Source organism: Coenobita brevimanus, chromosome 57, assembly GCF_032717465.1.
Source record: "Coenobita brevimanus isolate Jiangsu-jjx chromosome 57, ASM3271746v2, whole genome shotgun sequence".
Lineage (NCBI taxonomy): Eukaryota > Metazoa > Arthropoda > Malacostraca > Decapoda > Coenobitidae > Coenobita > Coenobita brevimanus.
This window is the reverse complement of record NC_137010.1, coordinates 9,048,650-9,072,702: the sequence shown is the minus strand read 5'-3', so window position 1 is coordinate 9,072,702 and position 24,053 is coordinate 9,048,650. Positions and strand designations below refer to the sequence as shown.

The 24,053-nt window shown below is 41.0% G+C and overlaps 1 protein-coding gene across 1 annotated transcript in view; it reads right to left on the bottom strand.

Moving 5' to 3' along the window:
* Window positions 1-301: 301 nt before the first annotated feature.
* The window catches only part of LOC145402090 (guanine nucleotide-binding protein G(I)/G(S)/G(O) subunit gamma-12-like), a 60,743-nt gene continuing 36,991 nt past the window's right edge, over window positions 302-24,053 (bottom strand). The window contains exons 2-4 of the mRNA XM_080274199.1: window positions 21,538-21,697; window positions 5,274-5,384; window positions 302-4,026 (exon numbers count right to left, since the gene is read on the bottom strand). Coding sequence (XP_080130325.1) covers window positions 5,279-5,384; window positions 21,538-21,653 — 222 coding nt within the window. The 5' untranslated portion in view covers window positions 21,654-21,697 and the 3' untranslated portion in view covers window positions 302-4,026; window positions 5,274-5,278. The remainder of the gene's footprint in view (window positions 4,027-5,273; window positions 5,385-21,537; window positions 21,698-24,053) is intronic.

The window sequence follows — 24,053 nt, the reverse complement described above, 5'->3', positions numbered from 1 at the left end:
TTCCTTGGCGGAGGTACAAATATTCTACTACATTTATATTAACACTACTGCACTCTGGCAGATAAAGGACAGTAAAAATACTTTTACACTCATACATTCCAAACTTAAAGAGTTACTTCTACTTACTTGGCTATATACTGAATAATACTGTCGCCTACCTCAAAAACTACTGGCAGCACATACAATTTTTTTCTGCCGCACCTCCTGAAATGTAATAAAACCATTCCTACTTGTCATATATATATATATATATATATATATATATATATATATATATATATATAGATAAAATCGTCTGCCGAAACTACTCAGGCATGTAATATACAAAATCTACTCACGTCAAAAAAAAAAAAAAAAAAAAAAAAAAAAATCTCGACTGCTGTAAGGCTTCCATGCAGGCCTGCGTACACTCTTGGAACATGGTTTCTGCTCCCCCACTACCCCATCCCGTGGCTGGAAACTGAAACTATGGCTGAGGAGTGTACATATCATCGCCAGGCCAGACTTCCACTACAACCTCTCAGTGAGTTATACACAGACTGTTTGACACTCGCGTGATTAAGGAAAACAAATGCAAAAACAAAACCACATATGAAAATAGGTTAGCTGTACCCGAATAAATAATGGCAAATATAAACCTGAATGAATCTAAAAAATCCCAAATGCATGTACGGTGATTAACTAAAATTAAAACAAGTTTCCTTGCACCCAAATGAATACAATAGAAAAATAAGCCAGGAAAAAGAGAGAGAAAAGTCTACTGCTCCACTTTTCAGATCATCATTAGCTCATGGTTTACCTCCTGAATCTCAAGTTAAATGTCCCTCTACTCTTATCCAACTAGGTAATCATTCGTACCCTGCCATCCCATTTCCTACTCATTTTCCAATTATTGTATCATACTGTAATTACCCTTCTACCTACTTCTCTCCCCTTGCCTGTCACTTAAGCTCTCTCTCCTTGCCTATCACTTTAGCTCCCTCTCCTTTCCTCTATCACTTAAGCTCTTTCTCTTTGCCTCTGTCACTTTAGCTTTCTTTCCTTGCCTCTCACTTTAGCTCTCTCTCTCTGCCTCTGTAGCTCTCCTTGCCTGTCACTATAGCTTTCTCTGCCTCTGTCACTACAGCTCTCTTTCTTTACCTGTCACTATAGCTCTCTCTCCTTGCCTCTATCACTTTAGTTTTATTTCCTTCCCTGCCTTTTAGCTCTCTCCCTTGCCTCTGTCACTACAGCTCTCTCTCTTTGCCTGTCACTATAGCTCTCTCCCCTTGCCTCTATCACTTTAGTTTTATTTCCTTCCCTGCCTTTTAGCTCTCTCTCCCTTCACTGCTCTCCTCTTACATATGACACTTTACTTCTCTCACCCTCCCTCTTCCCTTTAGTTGTCCCCCCCTTCCCTCCGATCGCATTTTTTTTTTTTATCTCCTCAGATTCATCACTTTAGTTTTACCTCCCGCCCATCCAATTAGGTATTTCTTTCATTCCTCTCCTTGCCTTCATTACTTTGGCTCTCCCTCCCACCTAACCACCACAGTAAAAATAAGAACTTTTGTAATACGAGTAGTTTACATTATAAACGACAACAGACTACCTACTATAATGATAGGAATTGTATTGAAACCTTAGTACTACATAGCACTACTTGGGTACAGTTCAAACCCTTCAATCCGATGACTTTTTACATTTTCATTTTATTCAACCTACCCCCAAAGGATTTACTTTTCAGGAAATACTTTCTAAATGGGGGATTAGATTCAGTCTTCATTAACCCCTTCAGTACAAGAGATCTTCCCTACAGTGAATACAATCATCTAGAAAAAGGAAAAATAAAACAAATAGATCATCGGACTGAAGGGGTTAAACTTGGTTACTGTACAATAAGCCGTTTACTCTGCCAAGGTCATCCTGTCGGCCTGTCATACATAGTCATTTGCCTAAGCTCATTGTGTATCACTGTATATACTATCAGGCAACACCAACAGTTTGAAGGCTACAAACTATTCTCATTTCATACTCTAGTAGTGTCTTCATCACGTCTTTCTTGATATTTTTAATTCTTGCTAACAACTGAAAATGATATAATCCAAGTCATAGTTTCACCAAATTTTTAGATCCATTAATTTCATGACCGATCAGCGGGTAAATATTATATAAAGAACGCAACGTGTCAATTACCATACAAGTTTTTTTTTCGCCTGGTCAATTTGTTTTTATTCTAGCTAACGCCAAGCGATCTTAATAGGCTTAGGGAAGACATCCTTGAACGGTGGGAAAACAATAAATAATAAATAGACTGTATTTTGCATAAGGCGTTTAGAGAGCTTCCGGATATCAGATACTGGATGAATGGTGTCACGGAAAATCAGTTGTGTGAGACTGTCATATGGTGTTTAATATATTTCTCGATAATTTGATCTTCATGATAAGTAGATTTCTGTATAGGAATACTTTACAAGCTATGGTATACAGTCAACTGTGGGTCCTTTCTGATAATTAGATACTGGACAGTTCGGTACTCAGATTAACCAGTTATACGATAAAGAAGATATGGTAGCATTCCCTCTAGGATTAACGAGTTTCTAGGGTAAACAGGCCATTTACACAAATCTGCCAGCGTTTCCCTATCGTTAATAACATTTATTTTTGCAGTAAGAAAAATGAGACACAGAAAGATTCTGCAGTCTTCATTCTTCGTCCTTCCTACAAAACAAACTTTTTCAGACAAGAATCGTAATATTTCTGTGAATTCAACTGATCAAACATTTTATGACTCGGTGCCTATAAACATGGGGATTCTATGGGACATACATAAATAAACCATACCTGGCAGATAGTCAGACACTGATTAGACTAAGTCGGCATCTGGGTGACCATACTCAATGATATAAGCCACAAGTAAATGACACGTTCTAGACATCAGACACTGGTTGATTGGTACCATACTAACGATTCAATTGGATAGAAGAAATGCGGAAATCAGGATATACAAGGCTCAGCTGAAACAGCCACAGTATACCAAAGCCAACAGAAAGCACTGCATTGTTTAGTTTTGATAACGGAGCGTCAGCATCAACCGAGAAATGAGAAGAGTCAGCAGGTCATGAAAAACAAAGCCAGCAGAAAATGTATCAAGGACAGTAAGGGTGGCAGATCTTTCACCTTTTGATGAAACATTATAGCATTAGCACCTTCAGCCCGAGGATGTCCTTTGCATCTTATTCTGACAAACCTTATACAGTATCACTCAACTTACAACAGAAGCGGCTCCTCAAACTGGTGTCCAATGCATCTTGTCAATTCCGTCACTATCGGCCACGCATACTAGCGTTCTTTCGCCTTAACTTTGCCCAGATTTTTGTCCTGCTGTTTATTTCATTTAGTTATGTGGCAGAAAAAGGCACTGCTACGGCTCTATTTCTCTTCCATAGCATTTTCTCGTGCGTAACACCATACTCTAGTGTTAATCTATTGTTGTAACTCTGCATTCAAGGTGGAGAGAGTTATCTCGGGTCAAGTTAAAGTGTAAAGAATACAGTTATTGAGCCTCCTCGTATGCCAGAACAGCTCCAGTGTGAGGGTGGGCAGGTTATGATGGGTGAAGAAGAGGTAGACCAACAGCATGCTAGAAGGACCAGGTGTGGAAGAAAATGAAGGGGAAAATATGGAATGAATGTGAGGTAGGAAAAAAAGAGGTACAGACTAAGAATAAAAGTGGCTAGTCATGGGATAAGGGATAATTAATGAGTAGGGACAGAAATACCAGAAGTTGCTGCAGTTTGTGTTCAAGAATGTGGTGTGTGGAATGAAGTAGTGTATGGAGAATATGCTACCCCCATCACAGGTCGCACAACCAGGCAACATGAAAATAGATTTGTCAGTATTTGGGGGAAGGTTTCTTGAGTGACCACCTCAGAGCAGGGCGTCTTTTGACATTCTGTGCAGCCTGTGGGAGTTGTGTTGATGTGAAGCCAACATGGCGGAGGTGGCCAGGTATCTCACTCCCACCACACCCACTCACCGCACAACCTGTACCAAAACAGGCACGTAAATTTAAATTCCATGTCCATTAATAATAATAATAATAATAATAATAATAATAATAATAATGGACATATCTGCATCCTAACATAAGGACAAAATTATGAAGACAATAAATTTTCTTAAAGCTTAGAGGACACCATTTGTACTGAATGGGGTAAGATACATTCATCCTTACACAGTGCTGCACTATGTATTTCACTGTATTTCTTTCTGATCAACACAGAGATTTTATGCACCCTGGGAAACCCCTAGCGCTGAAAAGGACGAGAGAGAGAGAGAGAGAGAGAGAGAACAAACGTTTCAGAATAACATAAGACCATATTTTCCATACTGAAGAAGTGAAGATGTATGAAAAGCCCATAGTTCCTGAAGGTCATGTATGAAACAACTGTGCGCGTTATTAGCCTGCATGCAGCGTTACAGAGCGCGTTCAGCAGAGACATGGCAGCCAAACACACTTTACCCTCACCAGTCAGTCAGTCACACTCAGAAATTGGGTTCTTATCTACACCTTCGTAGTTCGTCATCTTTGTTTTAACTCCTTCGCCATGATTACGTATTTTATGGCTTCTTCTTGCTGACGGGAAACTATTTTATTCAGTTCAGGATACCTTCGTTTATTTTAATTAAAGGGGTCAGATGTGGCCGTCATATACAAGAGGTCAAGTAAAATCGTCAAGTATCAGCAGGAATTAAAAAAAGTATGTCCCAGACTGAAGGAGTTAGCTTTCACCAGAGGGCCTTTTTTCTGCAGAATGAAATTGTCTGGTGGTCGCAAAAGAAATATAACTTAAAGAAGACGTTATCTCACTGAAGGGGTTAACGCAGCCTTTACTTAACCCCTTCATAACAGGCCTCCCCAAACTAATAAACCATGGCGTCCTCACAGCGAAGGGGCCGGGCCTATAACGTTAAGCCATTTCCTGTACGTTAACGTTTACCCAGTTTATGAGAGAGAGAGAGAGAGAGAGAGAGAGAGAGAGAGAGAGAGAGAGAGAGAGAGAGAGAGAGAGAGAGAGAGATTCCCCTTGTCCATAAGAACCAGTCTTGCACACGATATTACTGCACAAACATCACTGCGATATTACTGCACAAACATCACTGCGACATTATATGGCAGCACAATATAACTGCGTACGACGTAGCACAACATAGCGTAACAAGTCAGCATGACATCATAACATACCATAACATTACATAAAGTATCATATCATAAGATAAGGCAGCCATACCTGCATCACAAGATGGTACAGGCCTTGGTTTCCTTGAAGGGGTTGTCTGACTGGCTGATCCCTGTCACCAATACGTCGCCATCTTGGTGCTCCTCGCAGTACTTAATCAGGCTGAAGGAATAGAACAAATTAGTTACTTGTCGAATGCTACTTACACCGAGTGTAGTTACCATGCTGAAAGAATATTGGTTCGTGGGTTAGATAAAGATTCACCTCCGCGTGATGGTTAGGGTTTATTGCTCATAATGTCACTAAAGAACAGGCGACTGGTCACCTGGCAATGAAGAAGAGGATGACGATGATAAAGAATACTGGCTGGTTAGAAATCAATCACATAAAAAGTATTACAGTAAGTCCTAGATGTCACTTTTTTAAAGCACATTTTTGGTGATAACATCTCAGGCTCGTGTAACTCACCCTCAACTAAATAAAATCGTCTGGTGTCAGCTGTAATACAATACTAATGGTGCTTCGTTCGAGAGTTAATGGTGACAGTAGTAATTCTCTCCGGTTCGTATGACTTAGGCTATTCTCGGCTGAATAAAATCGTCTAGTGTTAGCTGTAATATCATACTAGACATGTCCTGATCAAGAAAGATTTCGATTTACAATGGCCTACATACCAAAAAACTTAGCCATAAAGTTACCACTGTTACACATAAGTGATTTTGCCAGTGTCCCTTAATTTACAGCAACAGCTGTATGGAAATTCAGTGATATCTTAGCACACATAATGAGGATTGTCTGTAGTTTAACTAAAATGAGTAATATGGAGTTCGTATTAATCAAATGGTGACTGCGTAAGTGTGGTGGTTCTGTCTCCTACCCAGCAACTGTAATCAGTGTTAACCTTTGTGATTTGTATGGGTGGTTGATCACAAGCAATACTACCACAGTCATGTACTGTAGTTTAACTCTTAAACTTCCGAGGACGACTTACTTATTTCACTTTCGGTTGTGCCTAAAGTTTCTTACTCCCCAGTGGGAAACCGTCTGAGGGATGTGAATTAAAAAACTAACCTTTCAGAATCCTACGGTAGGATGGCTTATCTGTTATTATAGCGAGCGCCAGACGGTTTAATCACCAATAGGAAACCTTCGAGGCCAGTGTTGAACCAGCCATAGCCTACTCACCAAAACTGAAGTGCTTACAATGGCTTGGTGGCGACAGAGGCAATGCAGTAGCGGAAGTTGCTTCTTCTGTTATCATTTACTGTAAGTTCGTCTGTCCACACTGCTCGGATCAACTTGGGTCGGGAAACAAATACGTATACAAGTAGCAAATAGGCACGATCTGATATGCAAGTTAGATAGAAAAAAAAAAACTTCATAACGAGGTGGTATGAAACAATTAACTGGTTAGGGAGTATTAAAAATGTCACACGCCAGTAACTGACATGAATGAATGGCTTTATCGATGTCTTACTTAATCCTTCAGTGGTACGGACACCTCTAGCTTTCTGTTCCAGCTAACGCCAGATGATTCTATTCAGGTGACTGTAGCACAGGAGTCTCAGTGTTAATGCTGTCAATACTGACCCTCTCATGATCGAGGTAACTCTAATATTCTATTCTGGGCGACGCCAAACGATTTTATTGGACGGAGTGAGTCATCGAGCTTGGGAGTTAACAGGAAGTGTACCTTCGCAGTGCTTGCAAACAGTGGCTCCTTATCCAAGTGTACCTTACCATCATTATCATCATTACCACCATCAGTCTCTCATAGTGCTTCCTCAGAATATCTCCGTAGGCTAAGCATATACTACCATCATCATCATCATCATCTTCCTAACCCTACTGCGAAAATCATACATGGGGTGGGTACGACACGCAAAGAATACGTGGGCTGCCTAATATTCTCTTTCCATAACCCAAGACACAAAACAATAACGGCAGGATGAATAAACGGTGTGGGTAGAGTGAGACTTAGGGGACCAATCAATAGTAAAATTGTTTAATACATCGTGAAACAAGTGAATGGAATGTTAATGTGTGTGTGTGTGTGTGTGTGTGTGTGTGTGTGTGTGTGTGTGTGTGTGTGTGTGTGTGTGTGAGAGAGAGAGAGAGAGAGAGAGAGAGAGAGAGAGAGAGAGAGAGAGAGAGAGAGAGAGAGAGAGAGAGAGAGAGAGAGAGAGAGAGAGATTGCAGGTATACATAAAAAATAAAAATGAGAAAAATTAAACAAAAAAGTAAGGAAGGAGCAAGAATGAAAGGATGAGTGAGTGAGAGAAAGAGAAAGAGAAAGAGAGAGAGAGAAAGCAACGGCTAGAAAGCAGGGAAAAGCAGGAAGTAATAAAGATGTATTCCGTGTGCACTTACGAGTATGTCCATGTGTACATGAAAGTAGGTTATGTACGTAATAATGCATGTATGGTATGTATCAATAGGATTTACGAACAGAATTTCCTTCTTGTGTTTTCATTATTATTATTATTATTATTATTATTATTATTATTATTATATTATTATTATTATTATTATTTCTACTACTACTACTATTATTACTATTATTATTATTATTCAGCTACTTCAGTGTGATTTCTCCTTTTCCCTACGACCACAATGAAACAATTGATCTAAAAAAAAATACTGGCAAGAAGAAAAATGATGATAATCTGAGTCTCATGGGCACGTCTATGCATTACTGTATTATCTACTGGAACGGTAAGCGCTGCAGAAGGGAGGGAATGCAAGAAAAGAAAAGGAATGAGAAGAAAATAAAACAATAATAAACTAAAAACAATGAAAGATGGAAATAAGATAAGGTAGCACGAATGACAAAAAATAAAAGAAGAAAAGAAAGGAAGGAACGAAGAAGAAGGAATGAATGAATGAAGGAAGAGAAGGATGAGGAATGGAAGGAAATAGGACAGGAAGGTATAAGGGTAAGAGTGAAGGGTCAGTCTACCACATAAAATCTCTCATAAACCTCCCATACACTCCAGATATATTCCACGTGTGTGTGTGTGTGTGTGTGTGTGTGTGTGTGTGTGTGTGTAGAATGGGGTGAGTGTATGTAGGTTACGCATATCAAACGCATCGGTATCCAGTATACCCGGTATATGTTAAATATGTGTGTGCGATTATGTAGGTACAATACGTATGTGCATGTATGTAGATACCGTATGTACAGGCTATATGTCAGTATGTATGACTATATGAGTTCAGTGTGTCTGTAGGTACCAGTATGCAGGAAAGTATGTATATATGTATGTACGTATGTAGCCTATGTATGTATGTATCAAACAAATGTTAAGTGCATACAGTGGAAGGATAGGTGGAAAGTTGGAAGTGACCCTGTGTGTGCGTGTGTATGTGTGCGTGTATGTATGTCTGTCTGTCGATACCAATACAAAATTCAACATTAGCGTAACATACATAACGTGATTACAGGCATACAGGAATGGGGATGGTTGTGGTTGTTGCTGTGGTGGTGTCGGTTGTACTGATGTGGTGTTAGTGTGGTTGTGGTTGTAGTGGTGATAGGTGTTGTGGCAGTTGTATTGGCAGTGGTACTATGGTGGTGGTAGTTGGGGTAATAGTCGTAGATGTGATGGTTGTTGTAGTTATAGTGACTTGTAGGGTGGTAAATGTACTGATGGTGGTGGTAGTTGTGGTACCGGGTAGTAGTAGTGATGAGGATAGTCGTAATAGTGATAAGGATGTTGTAGTCGTGACTGTTATACGGATAGTGATATTTATGGTATTGATAGTTCTGGTAAATAAAGCACTTGTGGCGATGCTGGTAGCTGTGGTAATGTTAGTAGCGGTAGTAGTGGTGGTGGTATACTGGTTGTACGGATAGTGGGCGCTATGGTGATGGTGTTGGTAGTAGTGGTAGTAATGATGACAATGGTGATGGTGGTTGTCACTGCAGTGAGGATAGTGGTAACTTTAGTGTTAGTGATAGTGGTAGCTGCGGTGACAGGTGTAGCCTACATGTAATGGTGGTGGTGCTTGTGGTCACGGAGGTAGTTTTAGTAATGGTAATGGTTGTAAGGATTGTGGTTCTGAAGATGCTGGTACTTGTGACAGTGGTGGTAGTTGTGGTGATGGAAGAAGTAGGGTTTACGAAGTCTGTGGAAATGGTGTCAGAAGTAATGGTGATAGCTATGGTCGTAGTTGTGGAAATGGTGGTAATATGGAAGTTGTGATACTGGTGGTAATTGTGGTAGTTGTAATAGGGTTAGTTATGGTGCTGTGGGAGTTATGGTATACACTGGTGTGGGGGAAGTTATGATGATGATGGTAACTGTGGTAGTGGTGACAGCTATGGTGGTGATGGCGGTTGTGGTAATGTTGGTAGCTGTGGCAATCAGTAATACTATAGATTGGTTTCGTACTGCAAGTCACGTAAGTTTGTGTGTGTGTGTGTGTGTGTATGTGTGTGTGTGTGTAAATGTCAGGACCTGTGCGCGAGAGCATATTTATACTAGTCATTGTGTACTGATGTAGGTATGCACCCAGAAAACTAGGCATATATCAAGTAAGAAAAAAACGGACACACACACACACACACACACACACACACACACACACACACACACACACACACACACACACAGAACTGGAGGGATGGCAAGAACGACATACATTAAGACAGAAAATGACGGAGAGAGACAAATGACAAAAAGACAAACAGAAAGGGGTAGATAAAACCGACAGACACTGAGGAGAAGCGAAGAAAAAATAGGATATATAACTTGGAGAGAAAAACAAAATGAGGACGAATAAGAGAGAGAGAGAGAGAGAGAGAGAGAGAGAGAGAGAGAGAGAGAGTCGTGGTCTTATAAAGTTAGCTTTCCATCTCGCTAACTTAATCACTCACTAACTTGCAAGCAACTTTCCTCATCACGCCTCTCACTGTGTTGGTATCTGTTATTGTTACTGTTATTACTATTTCATTCTCTCCGACTCATAGGACCCACTCAGTTTTAGAAAATCGTCTGGGGTTGGTTGGAATAGAATACCAGAATTATCCCGATTATGAAAGGATTAATGGGGACAATAGTAACACTTAAGCTCAACTCTCAGCTAAATGAAATCGTCTGACGTACCTGCAACTGAATCCAGGAGTTTTGTGTGTGTGTGTGTGTGTGTGTGTGTGTGTGTGTGTGTGTGTGTGTGTGTGTGTGTGTGTGTGTGTGTGTGTGTGTGTGTTAGAGACGGTAAGTTAGGATCTATACTTGTAGGTGTGCGGTACCGTACCTTAACCCTCTGAGACCTGTGACGTATTTTCTATTCCTGCCATTCCCACATGATTCTATTCAGCTTGGACGAGAGTTTTGGAACCCTAGGGATTAAATACAGCCTTCACTAGCCCTTTCGCTAACAGGTCTTTCCGATATTTAAAAATATATAAATAAAAAAATAAAAATCGAGGCTAGCAAGAGTAATAAAAGAGGTCACCGGTGTGGAACGATAAACTTCTACACTACTATCTTATATTTTATCCCCTACAATATGGTGACTTTTTCAATTTTATTCTTGCTACTGCCAGGATGCTGATCTGCAGAACGTCCTGGTAATGAAGGGACTGATGAAGTCTAAAGGTATATAACCCTGGGAGTTTGAAAAGTCTTCCCAAACTGAGTAAATTTGTGTGAAGGTAATAAGAATATAAAAACGACATCGTAGTGAAAAAAGGGGGACCTTAAATTTCACTTTATTACAACTAAACATATTTTGTGTTGGGTCACTTCCAAGAGTTATCACCTGATCATTTGTTGAAGCGGGTCACTTGGTCAACGAAGGGCTTAATCATTTCACTATGATGACGTCTTCAGCGCTATTTCTTGCTACCCATAGACCATTTTTTCTTTTCTTTTTTGTAAGTTTAGGAGACAACAGGTAGGGTGAGTTAAGGAAAGCTATACCGTTATCCACTCAGTCTGATGTCTCCCCGAAGCTGAATAATTCGTCTGACGGTACTAAATAAAATACTACAGGCATCATCATACTGAGGAGCTTGAGTCTGTTATCCACTGAGGTCTGAAGGTATGACGTTATCAGACTAAAGGATGCGAGTGACTGATATACTCTTCACTTTAACCTGATCTAAAATTGCCATCTCTCTCATTCTGAATGTTCAGCTGTAACGATGGACTGACACTGGAAACAGTCACAAGGAATTGTTATGGAATGGATGTAAAGCAGTAGTATCGCCTTTCAGTGCCACTGAGTTTCATGATACAAGCTACAAAAAAGACGAAAAGTCTGTGTCAGGTTTAGGTGAAAGAACTATAGCAGGCAACATCAATAATCTAAGCCAATATATCCCAGATTCATATAAAGTAAGGACCAACAAAGCTCCAGTTCTTTGGTCTCACACAATACATCAAACACAGGGAAATGGAAGGCTACACTACAATATCCCCCCTCCTGTGCTCTTGCTGGTACAGCCAGTGGCAAAAGTTTGCCTAATATTCCACTGCGCCCACTTCATACTCAGAACGTGCTTACCCTGACACATCAAATCAAAGGGAATAATATTTGGCAGAGAAATATATCAAGCGTTTATCAGCTTAGGAATATGAGCCAATTTGGAAAAGTGAGAAGCAGAGAAGGTGAAATTTTAGATGAACTTTTGTCTCTGAGGCTGCTTGCAATACAAGTGTTGGAAGGCTGGGACACTACATCTTTGCAATGAGAATAACACTAATTTCCGCGACCGGTATATTTGGTGTTATCTTTACCATTAACAGATAAGGGCATTATCAGTAACTAAAGGTACTGATAAAGTCTTGGTGGAGGCTGCAAGAGGACTGCATGAATGTGTGCTGTGCCCATATCAACGTACGAGTGTAAGCCTTGGTATGGCATGAGTGAAAAGTCATGCAGTAAAAGAAGTGGAAATGCGATGATCAGGGAACGTGCAGAGTGGAAAGGACACAGAATAATGCGATTCGTAAAAAATAAAGTAAGGAAGTCTGTTCACAACAGGGCTGATGAGGGTGTACTTAGATGACATGATCATATGAGGAGAATGGATGTAGACAGAGTGTTGAAAAGGGCACATAGGCTAAGCGTGAATCTGAAGGCGTGAAGAGGCGTGGTAGGCCAAAAAATCATGGATGAAGTTGGCCGGATGAATTATTTACGGAGAAGCATAGGCCTACAAGGGCCTGGGACCCCATTTTTAGCTTGACAATAGACAGGGGGTGGGGGTGGCGGGGGAAGTGTGCACATGGTTGGGTCTGTGAGGTACAGTCTGGATTCCGGCGACTTGGATGGTGTGGTAATGAGTGTCTGGCCCATTTAACTATATATGCTGTTGGTAGTTTTAGGCTATTTTTCGAACTTCCTCTGCCATAAGGTGAATAATGTTGTATGAAAGTAGCAGGAGTAAAATACTTTCGCACTGAATGGGCTGTTGACAGCTTCATGACGAGCCCATCCCTATGATGATGAGTCTGGTGTTAGCGACGATAAAATATAAAGGACGCCATACTAGTGAAGGGGTTAACTTCACTCTGGATCAGCTATAATCACACGCACCCACACTCAGCGCATATAAACGCCAAGGCCTTGATAAACGCCTTCATCCCCCCCCCCTCTCTCACACACACACACACACACACACACACACACACACACACTAAAAACTTTCACAAACATAAACTCTCGCTCACTCATTCCTCTTCCCTGCCTCAGAAAGTTTGGGGGAAGATTGTCAAGTAGGCTATGCGAGAGAAAGAAGTAACCCCAAACTGAAGGGTGACGCGATTATACGAGAGAGAGAGAGAGAGAGAGAGAGAGAGAGAGAGAGAGAGAGAGAGAGAGATGAGAAGAGGAAGAAAGAAATACAGTGAAGTGAAAGGAAGTTAACCCTCTCACAGTCAGGACAACTCAGTATTGTATTTCAAGTAACACCAGACGATTTTATTCAGCAGAGTCATAGGAGCCTGACTGTTTATGAAGAGAACAACGTAAAGGAAGAAAGTGAGAAAAGAGGAAAAGATGGGAAGCATAAAATTGGGAAGGGACAGGAAGAGGACCAAGAAAAGAGGAAAAGATGGGAAGGATAAAACTGGGAAGGGACAGGAAGAGGACGAAAAAAAAAATGAGAGAGAGAGAGAGAGAGAGAGAGAGAGAGAGGAGAAGGGAGTGAGGTGGAGGGAGAGAACGTGTAAACATGCCTCAAAATAACACACACACACACACACACACACACACACACTCAAAGGCACACATTCATTTTCTCTATCTCTCTCTCTATCTGTCTGTCTATATACAAGATTTGCTATGTTTATCTGTCTTTCTTTCTCTGATTATTTACATTCCTGGATATTCCTTTCTCCATCTCTATCCCCCTCTCTCTCTCTCTCTCTCTCTCTCTCTCTCTCTCTCTCAAAAAAGAGCAACTGGACCTCGGGACAAACTTTACAGTGGGGTGTTGGGTTACCGAGGGGTGGGGGAGGGCGAGGCAGAGGAGGATAGGGAGGGGACGCAAGAAGAGAAATAGGAGAGAAGGCAGGAAATGGAAAGAGTGAAATAAAAAGAGGGAAGAAGGAAGAGTAAAAGGAATCAATGACTGTCAACAATCCCAAGGCAATGCAGGAGGGTCTCTCTTTAAAACAAACAAATAGGCATTCAAAGACCTTTTCGCAGAAGTTGGGAATTTCTTACGGCTTTGTGCTGTCTCATTTTACCAATCTGTATGGGTAGACCTATGACCCAATAAGCCCTTTAAAAAGCCTAAACCATACATACATACACACACACACACACACACACACATATATATATATATATATATATATATATTATATAGGTATATATATATATATATATATATATATATTATATAGGTATATATACCGTATATATTGTATATATAGGTAGATATATACCTATACATACCTATAGATAGATAGACAGATAGATAGATAATATTTTTTTAATTTGTCCGAGGAACATTTGAAGTAAGACTGAAGTGAACTGGGAAAAAAAAAAAAAAAAAAAAGGATGACACCCGTAGAGGAATGTCGTCAGAAAGAATGAAGACAGCAACTGAGTAGCTAATGCATATACAATATGGTCTCCACCGTGTTAGAAAGGGAGGGAGGAGAAAGAGAAAAGTGGGAAAGAATGAACGAAAAGAAAAAAATGGACGAATGATAAAAGGGGGGAGGGAAAGTAGGCACAAAACTTAGATGGAAAGGGAAGAGAAAAAGAGAGAGAGAGAGAGAGAGCGGGGGGGGGGGAAGGAAAGACGGATGGAGAAGAGAGACAACAGGAAAGAAGATATGGATGGAGCGAGGGAAGGAAGGAACCAAGAAGGAGAGAATGGGCTGAGAGGGGGACGAGGAGGAAAGACAGAAGGACGGAAGAGGAGAAAGAGTGGATAGATGTAAGGAAGGAAATAGAAAAGCAAGAAAGAAGACAGGGAAGAGAGGGAAAGATTGGAGGATGGGGTAGGGAAGGAGATGGAACCAAAAAGAATGGGCTGATGGAGGGAGGGAGAAAAAGGAGGAAGATGAGAAGAAAGAAGGGAGGGAGGAAAGGAGAGAACTGACGCACAGAGGGCGGGAGGGAAGGACAAGAGAAGAAAGGGAAGGGAAGAGAAGAGGGGGCAGGAAAGGCTGGAGGAGTGAAGGGGGGAGGGAAACCAATAGAATAGGGAGGGAAGAGATGGATGGAGGAAAGGGTAGGAGAAAGCACACACACACACACACACTTACAAATTAAGAGAGGCAAAAGTGTTACTGTCCATACGGGTTGCAACAAGAATGTTCTTATGTTATCAAATTCCGCTTATCACAGTATCTCCAGTGGTTGGTTTATCATGTGAGTCACACTACTGCCTGTCCTTATCTGGGACCACCTTATATCCTTTTATCTCTTTACACTATCACGGCTTTGATTTTGAAATTTTGCTACGGTACCTTTAGATGATTGTATACTGCATAGGAAAGACCTCACAGTGAATGAGTTAATAGGCTAGGTCAGTGTCATTTTACTCTAGGTACTGCTACATGAATTTCCTTTTTCAGTTAAGAGGCCCCTTGCACTTGAGGTCAGAGCTGGATTTATGAATAATCTTCTATATATATATGTACAAACTCAGTAAGGACATCATGTAGTGAAAGGTGTGACACACAAAATAAACTGAAATGAAGTCCTAGGGAGCTTCCTGTAGTTCATCAGACTTTCTTTTTAAGGTTATTAAGATTTACTGAAATATATTATCCAACTTTCTCCTCCGTAAGAGATATGTAAAAGATCACATTTTAACACTCAGGATACTATGACGAAGCTAAATAAAATTGTCTGACCTGACGCAAAGCGATACAGAATATCCTAATTATCCTGATCATGAGACTGCTAAAAAAAAAAAAATGTGTTAATTTAGAGGTTAGGTTGTCGGGAACTGTTCCCTAATCGTTTTCCTACTGTATGTTACTACGTCCATTCACTTAACTACGTGGAGATTTTGGTCCATTTGCAGTTTATTTCCCGCAACTCAGTGACAGAGTACGACGAGACTATCGCTCCACATCCTTTCCGTGGGCCTTCTTCGTGACTAGTACCATATTCTAGCGTTAATCTCTTGTTGCTGGTCATTATTCAAAATGTAAAGATAGCAATTTTATGTCTAGCTAAAGTGTACAGAGTATAGTACCGTACATGTAACTGCCAGGCAGAGACTGTCCTCATGAACACACTCCTTACTGGTTGTGTAACTGTCACAAATAAGGCATTGGTTCCCCACTGTACCAAATGTCATCAACACACACACACACACACACACACACACACACACACACACACACACACACACACACACACACACCGGTGACTCAATCCAGACACATTACACAACTCAGACAAGAGCACATACATCCTGAGCGACTGGACTTACACACATGGAAGTTAAAGGTCACACGCACACATCATAGAAAAAATAAAAACATCCTCTGACAACGTTGACATGTACACCAAAACATTCCTTACATCATTCACTTTCTTCTTACACTTCCACACCTTCAATCCGATGACGTCATTTTGTTTTTATTCTTGCTACTTCCGGAAGATTTTATTCAACCATGGACAGGTCTCATATACTGTTGGACGGATAAGCAGTTTTGCTGATTATCTATTAATGGGTAGTCAATCGGCCGACAATGATTAATCGGCCGATTATTAAGATATTTTAAATGCGATTACTCTTCATGATATTATTGGTGGTACAAAGTTAATGACATCATCCTATTGTTATTTTCGACTGTGTTAACTGCCCAACTGCCATCTCCTGTACTGAAAGCAAATAGTTTTAGTTATTTGCCACTTCTATAGTATAGTTTAGCTTTGTTGCAACATTGGTTTCGTTCCGTGCATCATGGTTGTAATTTGTTAGAATCTGCCAATTTTCTTCTTCTTGCGGCGATCCTAAATGATACTAGAAATGGTGGTGTACAGAAAATGTACCGATCTCTCAAGCCCTCTGCTTAATACAGTGTGTGTTTGCTTTAAATACCACTTGATATTTACCTTCAATAAAAAACATATGTTTTGACTATTTTTAAAAATCTGTATAGGAACTTACCTGAAATAAATGCTTTGGAGAGGGCATCAGCGTTTTGGTAACATCACATACTCACTGACATTAATACGCTATGCAGGTTAGTACAAGACAGAAATAGGCTTCTTCAATTAATCGGCCCCATTTAATCGGTCAAAAGGACGATTACCGATTAATCGGCAAAGTGGCCGATAAGGCCGGTTACCTGCCTATTAATCGGCCCAACCCTAATCTCACACTGAAGAGGCCGGTAAAGTCAATATGTTCCCCCCCCCCCCCGTTCTCAGTTTGAAAAATCTCCCCTAAGCCGAAAGAAGCGTCTGAAAGTAGCAAAGCTAAAAAAATAAATAACGTAACTGGACGAAAGTATATCCGTGTCACAGGAGGCTTCGTTGCATCTCTCTCTTAACGATTCACTTTCCATATTACACCTTATTATTCACCTGTATGCTCTTCATATCAATTAAAAACATTAAAAAAAAAAAGGATGTTGGAGTGTAGTCTACAGAGTAAATCACTAAGGAAGAAATGTTACGAAATCTCGAAAGCCATCCCAAAATATGAACCCCAAATCTCCTTACTGAATCCACATCCTTCCTTCCACTAGCCCATCTCTATCCGTCCTGCTTACACACACACACACACACACACACACACACACACATAAGCAGCACTTGGCTTTAATTTCAATTTGTTTGTAGTTATTTTACGTGCTTGTATCCAATACTTTTTTCGTTTCATCTCTCTCTCTCTCCATACATAACCTACTCACCAATATACTGTACACACGCATGGTTGGGAAGCCCCCCTCTCCTCTCTCTCTCTCTGACAACAAAAGTGGCATATTATACATTCTCTTCATTATGCTTTAAATATTAAAACAATGTGTTCGTAAAATTTCAACATTACACACACACACACACAGCATCACCCATGTCTTTTTCTTTGGTGGCGCTATGCAGCTTATTTCACGCAGTTCTGTGGCAGAAAAAGACAACACTGCAACTCTAAATCCTTTCAACAGCATTTCTTCGTGACTAGTATCAAATTTTGATGCTGATCTATTGTTCAATAGCATTCAAGGTGATGAGATGACAGTATTAAGTCAAGTCAGAGTGAAGTGTAAAGTAAACCCATTGGTACGATTTTCTTTTTTGACTGCTCCTTGGTTTTATTCACTTCAGAAAAGAGTTTACTCAACTTTTCACATTTTCCCAGACAGTAGTCTACTTGGTGGTAGATGATGGAGACCAACATCCACTCACTTGATGCAGTGCTGCCTACTTCTTCCTTAGCCTTAAATCATTTTTATTCTGTGCCTGCCCTCCTCTCTTCCTATTTCTCCCATCTTTCCTGTCGCTTCTTATTGCTTTTCTTCATTTACAGGTGGCTTTACATTGCGTGACATGCCAAATGGTTTCCTGTAAGCCAAGAAACCATTTACAACACTGGGTGGTAACCATATAACCAAACCATACGTGTTCACTACGTGTCAACAAGTGGGTTGGTGAAGGGTTAGTGCCCTTCCCCGTAAAACAAATAACTCAAAGTCAAATGGCCACCCCTTACGGGATTATGTCGTCTGGCAATAGATAGATAGATATAGTAGCCTACTTACTGATAGTGTTGCCAGAGCGATTTAACCCCTTCGCAACGAGAGGTCTTTCTTAAATAAAATGGCCTAACGTTAGTAACAATACTTTGATAATAAGCCATCGTACCGGCAGTAGAGGCAAATGGAATCTGTTTTAACCCACTCACTCAGACAAAAGCATTCAGAGTTGAGGAAAATAGTGTGGTGGTACACCCTGGTAATGAAAGCAAGAAAAAAAAGTGGTCAGATTAGTGGAAGAATAAATAAAGTCAATATCAGTAACACCATCAATCCCATGAGTTGTGTTTGTGGTTTATTCTTGCTACTTTGTGCCGATTTTTATTAAAATAAGTAAAGGTTGCTAGTGCTGAAGGAGTTAATGAAGGCTGCATCTAGCCTTTCCAGTTAGAAAAGCCTTTCCTAGGCATCATAAAATATTCTAAATGAGGCACAAATATGTGCAAGACATAGTGAATTTGTTAACCCATCAGACGTCAGGTTCTCCCCACAATGCAGAGGAAGGGAGTCAGGCGATGAAAGGCTGAATCTACACCCTGACCCATTTAGCAACCCGGTATTTCCCTAAGATGTAGAATATCGCCTCAGGGTTGTCACAAAAACATACATACTGTATATATAACCTGAAACGAGTACATGTTCAAGATTATTTCGCCTAGAGGATGAAGCTGAGAATTTCAAACACGTAAATGCGTCAGTCAGTGAAGGTATGATTATTTAATACCTACACTACTAACTGGCTGATTCTGCTTTTATGTTATCTTGTTTACGCATACTACCTAGCCGATTGATGACACCTGTAATTACCGAAGATGATTATGATGGTGATGATGACCCAAATATTCGAGTCATAGCCTACTGTACTTTGAAATATGTTTCTTCTGGGCGTGTTTAACAAGTTTCCAGAGTGTTCTTTGAAAACCACTACCGGTAACGTTACTTAACATACCGTACCAGTTCTTTTTCCTGGTAATCTTTGAAAAAATCACATTACTCCGGCGATAACAGCTTCTCAGAGACTGGGTGCATTGAAACTTCTTGCTTTCGTTACCACCACATCCAGCCCTTCTACAGTAGACAGGATGAAGCCAAAGCTTTTTCGTATAATCAACACACGTCCATGACTCCCATCATTTCTGCACTGCAATAATCGTATTCCCTGACCCCCCGCCCTCTCTCTCTCTATGTATATATATATATATATATATATATATATATATATATATCTTACATGTTCACACCCTATCGAGGTCTCATCGAGGATATCTCAGTCTCAAGCACAACTCTCCAACACAGATTTTCATATGCACTTCTCACCTTTTTAAGTGAAGGATATAGACGGTTAGGCAGAGGCTTACAGTCAACTGCAGAATATATAACATCAGTTAAAGTAGCAATGAGAGAGAGAGAGAGAGAGAGAGAGAGAGAGAGAGAGAGAGAGAGAGAGAGAGAGAGAGAGAGAGTTTACAATCAATCGCGGAATTTATAACATCAGCTGATATCGTACGCTTGTGGCTGCGAAACTTGTCTGAAAACACATGCAATACTGCACTGGTGATATTACGACAGGATATGAAATGACTAACGGAGAGATTGATTTGAAATGTCTACCAGACTAATAGATTTTGAATATGTGACGGCTAGAAATATTTAAAAGTGTCTAACGGTTATTTCTGAAATATCTTCTCCTTTCGGCTCTCCCCTTAGGGGTCGCCACAGCGGATCACCCTTCTCCATCTTACTCTGTCTTCTGCATCTTCTCTTACACCTACCACCCGCATGTCCTCCTTCACATCCATAAACCTTCTCTTTGGCCTTCCTCTCTTTCTCCTGCCTGGTAACTCCATTTCCAGCATCATCCTCCCGACATACTCCTCATCCCTCCTCCGCACATGTCCAAACCATCTCAGTCTCGCCTCTCTAGCTTTGTCCCCAAACTGACTTACGTGTGCTGTCCCTCTATATATATATATATATATATATATATATATATATATATATATATATATATATATATATATATATATATATATTATATATTATATATTATATATATATATATATATATATATATATCTATATATATCCACTACGCAGTCTAGTGGTTTCAGAGTGAACCTGGTGAACACAAAAGATATGAGTTAGTGAGGTGAACAGAGGCCGAGTGGTGGAGTGGAGAGTGGCCTTGTGTCGTCTGTGAGAATGGGGGACACAAGAACACTTTGCGTGACATTAGCGAGGATGGGTACGTAGACGTGTAGAAAAGTAGACTGCAATATACTACCGGCGATGAGTTGGCCACATGCAAAGGGTTTCGTGTGATCTAGCCAAATATGAGGGAAACTGGGCAAATTCGCAGAGACAGAGAGAGAGACTCTCTCTTCCCTAACCTACCGAAACTCATATATCTTACCTATGACTAAGCTATCATAACCTATCTTAACTAACCTAACTTCACAAGGATATCATAACCTAACTAACCTTACCTATCATAATATGGCCTGACTAACTTCACTAACTTAACCAAAGGGCGTGACAGCTCTAAACCGCAATAATACCGGAGACGTCGTAGTAAGGAACGTGGGAATAGTGTGTGCTGATGAGTTCTGCTGCTTGGGCGATATAATTAGCCCAGTACCGGAGAGAAAGGTGTTCAAAAGTATGCCTGAGAGTGGAAAACGACTTCGAAATATTCTTAGCCCTATTTCGTTTGAGACAGCGAAGTATCCCTCCCCCTCTCTCTTTGTTGTGTTCTTACCTAACTGTTCTTATCTAATTGTATCTTTACAGGTGTGAGTCAGGCTCGTACTGCCCCGCGTCTTAATCCATTTTTATCACATTTCCTTCTTACATGTTCACCCAGTTACTCTTACACATTCCTTCCATTCATTCCAGCACATGCAAACTACTTCCGTCTTCCCCGTGCGCATCACCTCACTAACACGTAGTAGCCAAGCGTCCTGTTAATTCTAATTCCTCATGTTACTCTCCCCCTCTGTGTGCCATCATTCATTCGTCTCGCCATTCATATTTCATTAAGCTCACTCGATGTCTTTCTTGTAGCTTCACTGCCACACGTCAAGTATATAATTTCACACACACACACACACACACAGGGGGTTACATACTCGTGACAGGCCTGACTCGCGGGGATCCTCTTAATGCTGGCTTCCTGTCGTAGCTGCGTCACGTGGTCCTGCATGGCCTGGATCTGCGTCAGGATCCTCTCGCCCTTGGAACTCATTCTGGCGATGGCGGTATTGGATGCAGTAGAGCCCACACTCCGCTCTGTGTGGGAGATAACAGGTACAGATTGGTTATGCTGGTGGTGGTGGCTCTGGTTTATGGTAGTTACTTGCAGATTGTGATTAAAAATTGGCATGGTGATGGACTGATGGTTGTGTCAATTATGATAAATGGTAGTTACAAGTTGGTATGGTGCTGGTGGAGGAGGATGGCAGCTACAAGTTCATTAAGTTTGCCCACTTTAATACTCTCCGACTCCTACGACTCACTATGGTCAAAGGCGTGACCAAGTCTCCCCAGATGGGGTAGACGGGGAAGGGGGGGGGGCAAACCCTACAGTGGAGTGTCCCACTGCTACACACTATGAAATCTGAAATGAGGGGGGAGGGAAGGGTACGTAAGGGAGATCGCAGTTTCAACTTGAGTACGGTAATGCAATCCAAAGTCGTGTACCAAAAGCTTTCCTGCACATGAAGCTGTCAAATGGATACGGAGAAGGAACTAACCTAATCCAATAACACTCAATGCATGAAAATTCTGACAGAAGGATATCTGACAAATCAAAATATTCTCCAAAACTTTCATCCGACTGCCTAGAGGACATTCGGCACCGTACAATGGGATGACAGTAGGCCTATGTGAATGATGTAGCTACGGAAAAGAGGTGTTAGACAGGTGAGCAGTTGGAGGAATGGGCGTGGACTGTCACACTACTCAGTTACTATAATGATCAGATAAAAGGATAGGTGGCAGAGCAAAATTTAATGGAAAAAGTGTGTGTATGTGTGTGTGAGTGTGTGTGTGTGTACTGTACTGTAATGGGGAGGAATACGGTATAGAGTTCAGAGCACAGACACTGAAATAGAAATTGTGCTTATGGCGGGTTATGAAGTGGTAGTTTGGGTGGGTGAGGTAGTTTTGGGCAGGGGGTGTGGAAGAGGTTGGTTGTTGTGGTAGTCGTGATAGTGTTCATTGCGATACCTGTGGTGATTACTAGGTATGTTAGTAGCCGTAATGGTAGTTGTGGTGAGAAATGGTGGCGATAGTTATAGTTGTGGTGGATAGTGGGTGTGGCAGTAGTCATGGGTAGTGGGTGTGGCAGCATAGTGGTAGTTGTAGTGGACTGGTAGCACTGATAAGAGTAGTTGTGGTGGACTATGGGTTTGGTGGGAGTAATGTGGTGGTTTTGGTGCATATGGTGGCAGTGATGGTGGTGATTATGTTGGGTAGTGGGTGTGGTAGTAATGAAGGTGGTACAGTAGGTGTACTGGTAGTGGGTGCAACAGAAGTGATGGTGGTAGTAATAGTGGTTGTGGTAGCAGTGATGGTGGCCGTTGTGGTAGGCAGTGGGTGTGGTAGCAGTGATGGCAATGGTTGTGGAGGGTAGGCTAGCAGTGATGGTGATGGTTGTGGTAGGTAGCGATGATGGTGGTAGCTGTGGTGTGTTGCAGTGATTGTGGTGACTGAAGTTGGTTGCAGTGATGGTGGTACGTGTGGTAGTGGTTATGGTAGCGATGGTGGTAGTATTAATGGTAGCGATGGTGGTTGTTGTGGTAGGTAAAGCAGTGAGTATTGCCTTAAGCCTGATGGTAGTAAATTGAGTTGAGCTGGATATTCAGCTCCATAAGTCAGGCATGGTGGTGGTGGTGGTGGCTGGGGAGGGACCTGTACCATCAGTCACAATCACCACTTAAAATCACAACCTGGTATCAGACAATAACCACAATTACGACTATCACAATCGCCGGTACCCCTATCACAGTTACTATACCTCCCACAGTCAGAATCATCACTACCAACATCACAAAAGATACCACTCTCACAGTCTTCACTACCACCATCACTATCTACCCCTAGCTATCGCAAACACTTTAACAACCGTATCACAATAACCAGAACTATCATAATTAGATATAACACCGTTTCACCAGTCCCCATAACTACCACCATCATAAAAAATACTGTCACAATCACCACAACTACCTCTATCATAATCATCATAACTACCACTATCGTAAACAACTACCACTATCACAATCACCGTTAAGTTACCTCCAGTCACACTCATGACAGCTATATCACCAGCACCAAAGTCACAACCACAATTATTATAGCAACCACTACTACTATTACTAAAACTATTAGTTACTAGAATTACCACTAGCTTTCATAATCGGAACTATCATCTTCACAATAATCACTACATGTCAAATGCTACTATAACCACTACTGCCACCTATATCACAATAAGCAGTAAATTCACTTAAGTTACTATAATCAGAACTAGCGTACTGTTCTACCACTGTCACACTCCCCACCACCACAGTCACAACAGCAAACTTATCACCAATCGCAATCGCCATCAGTCACAATCACCATCACCACAATCACAACAGCC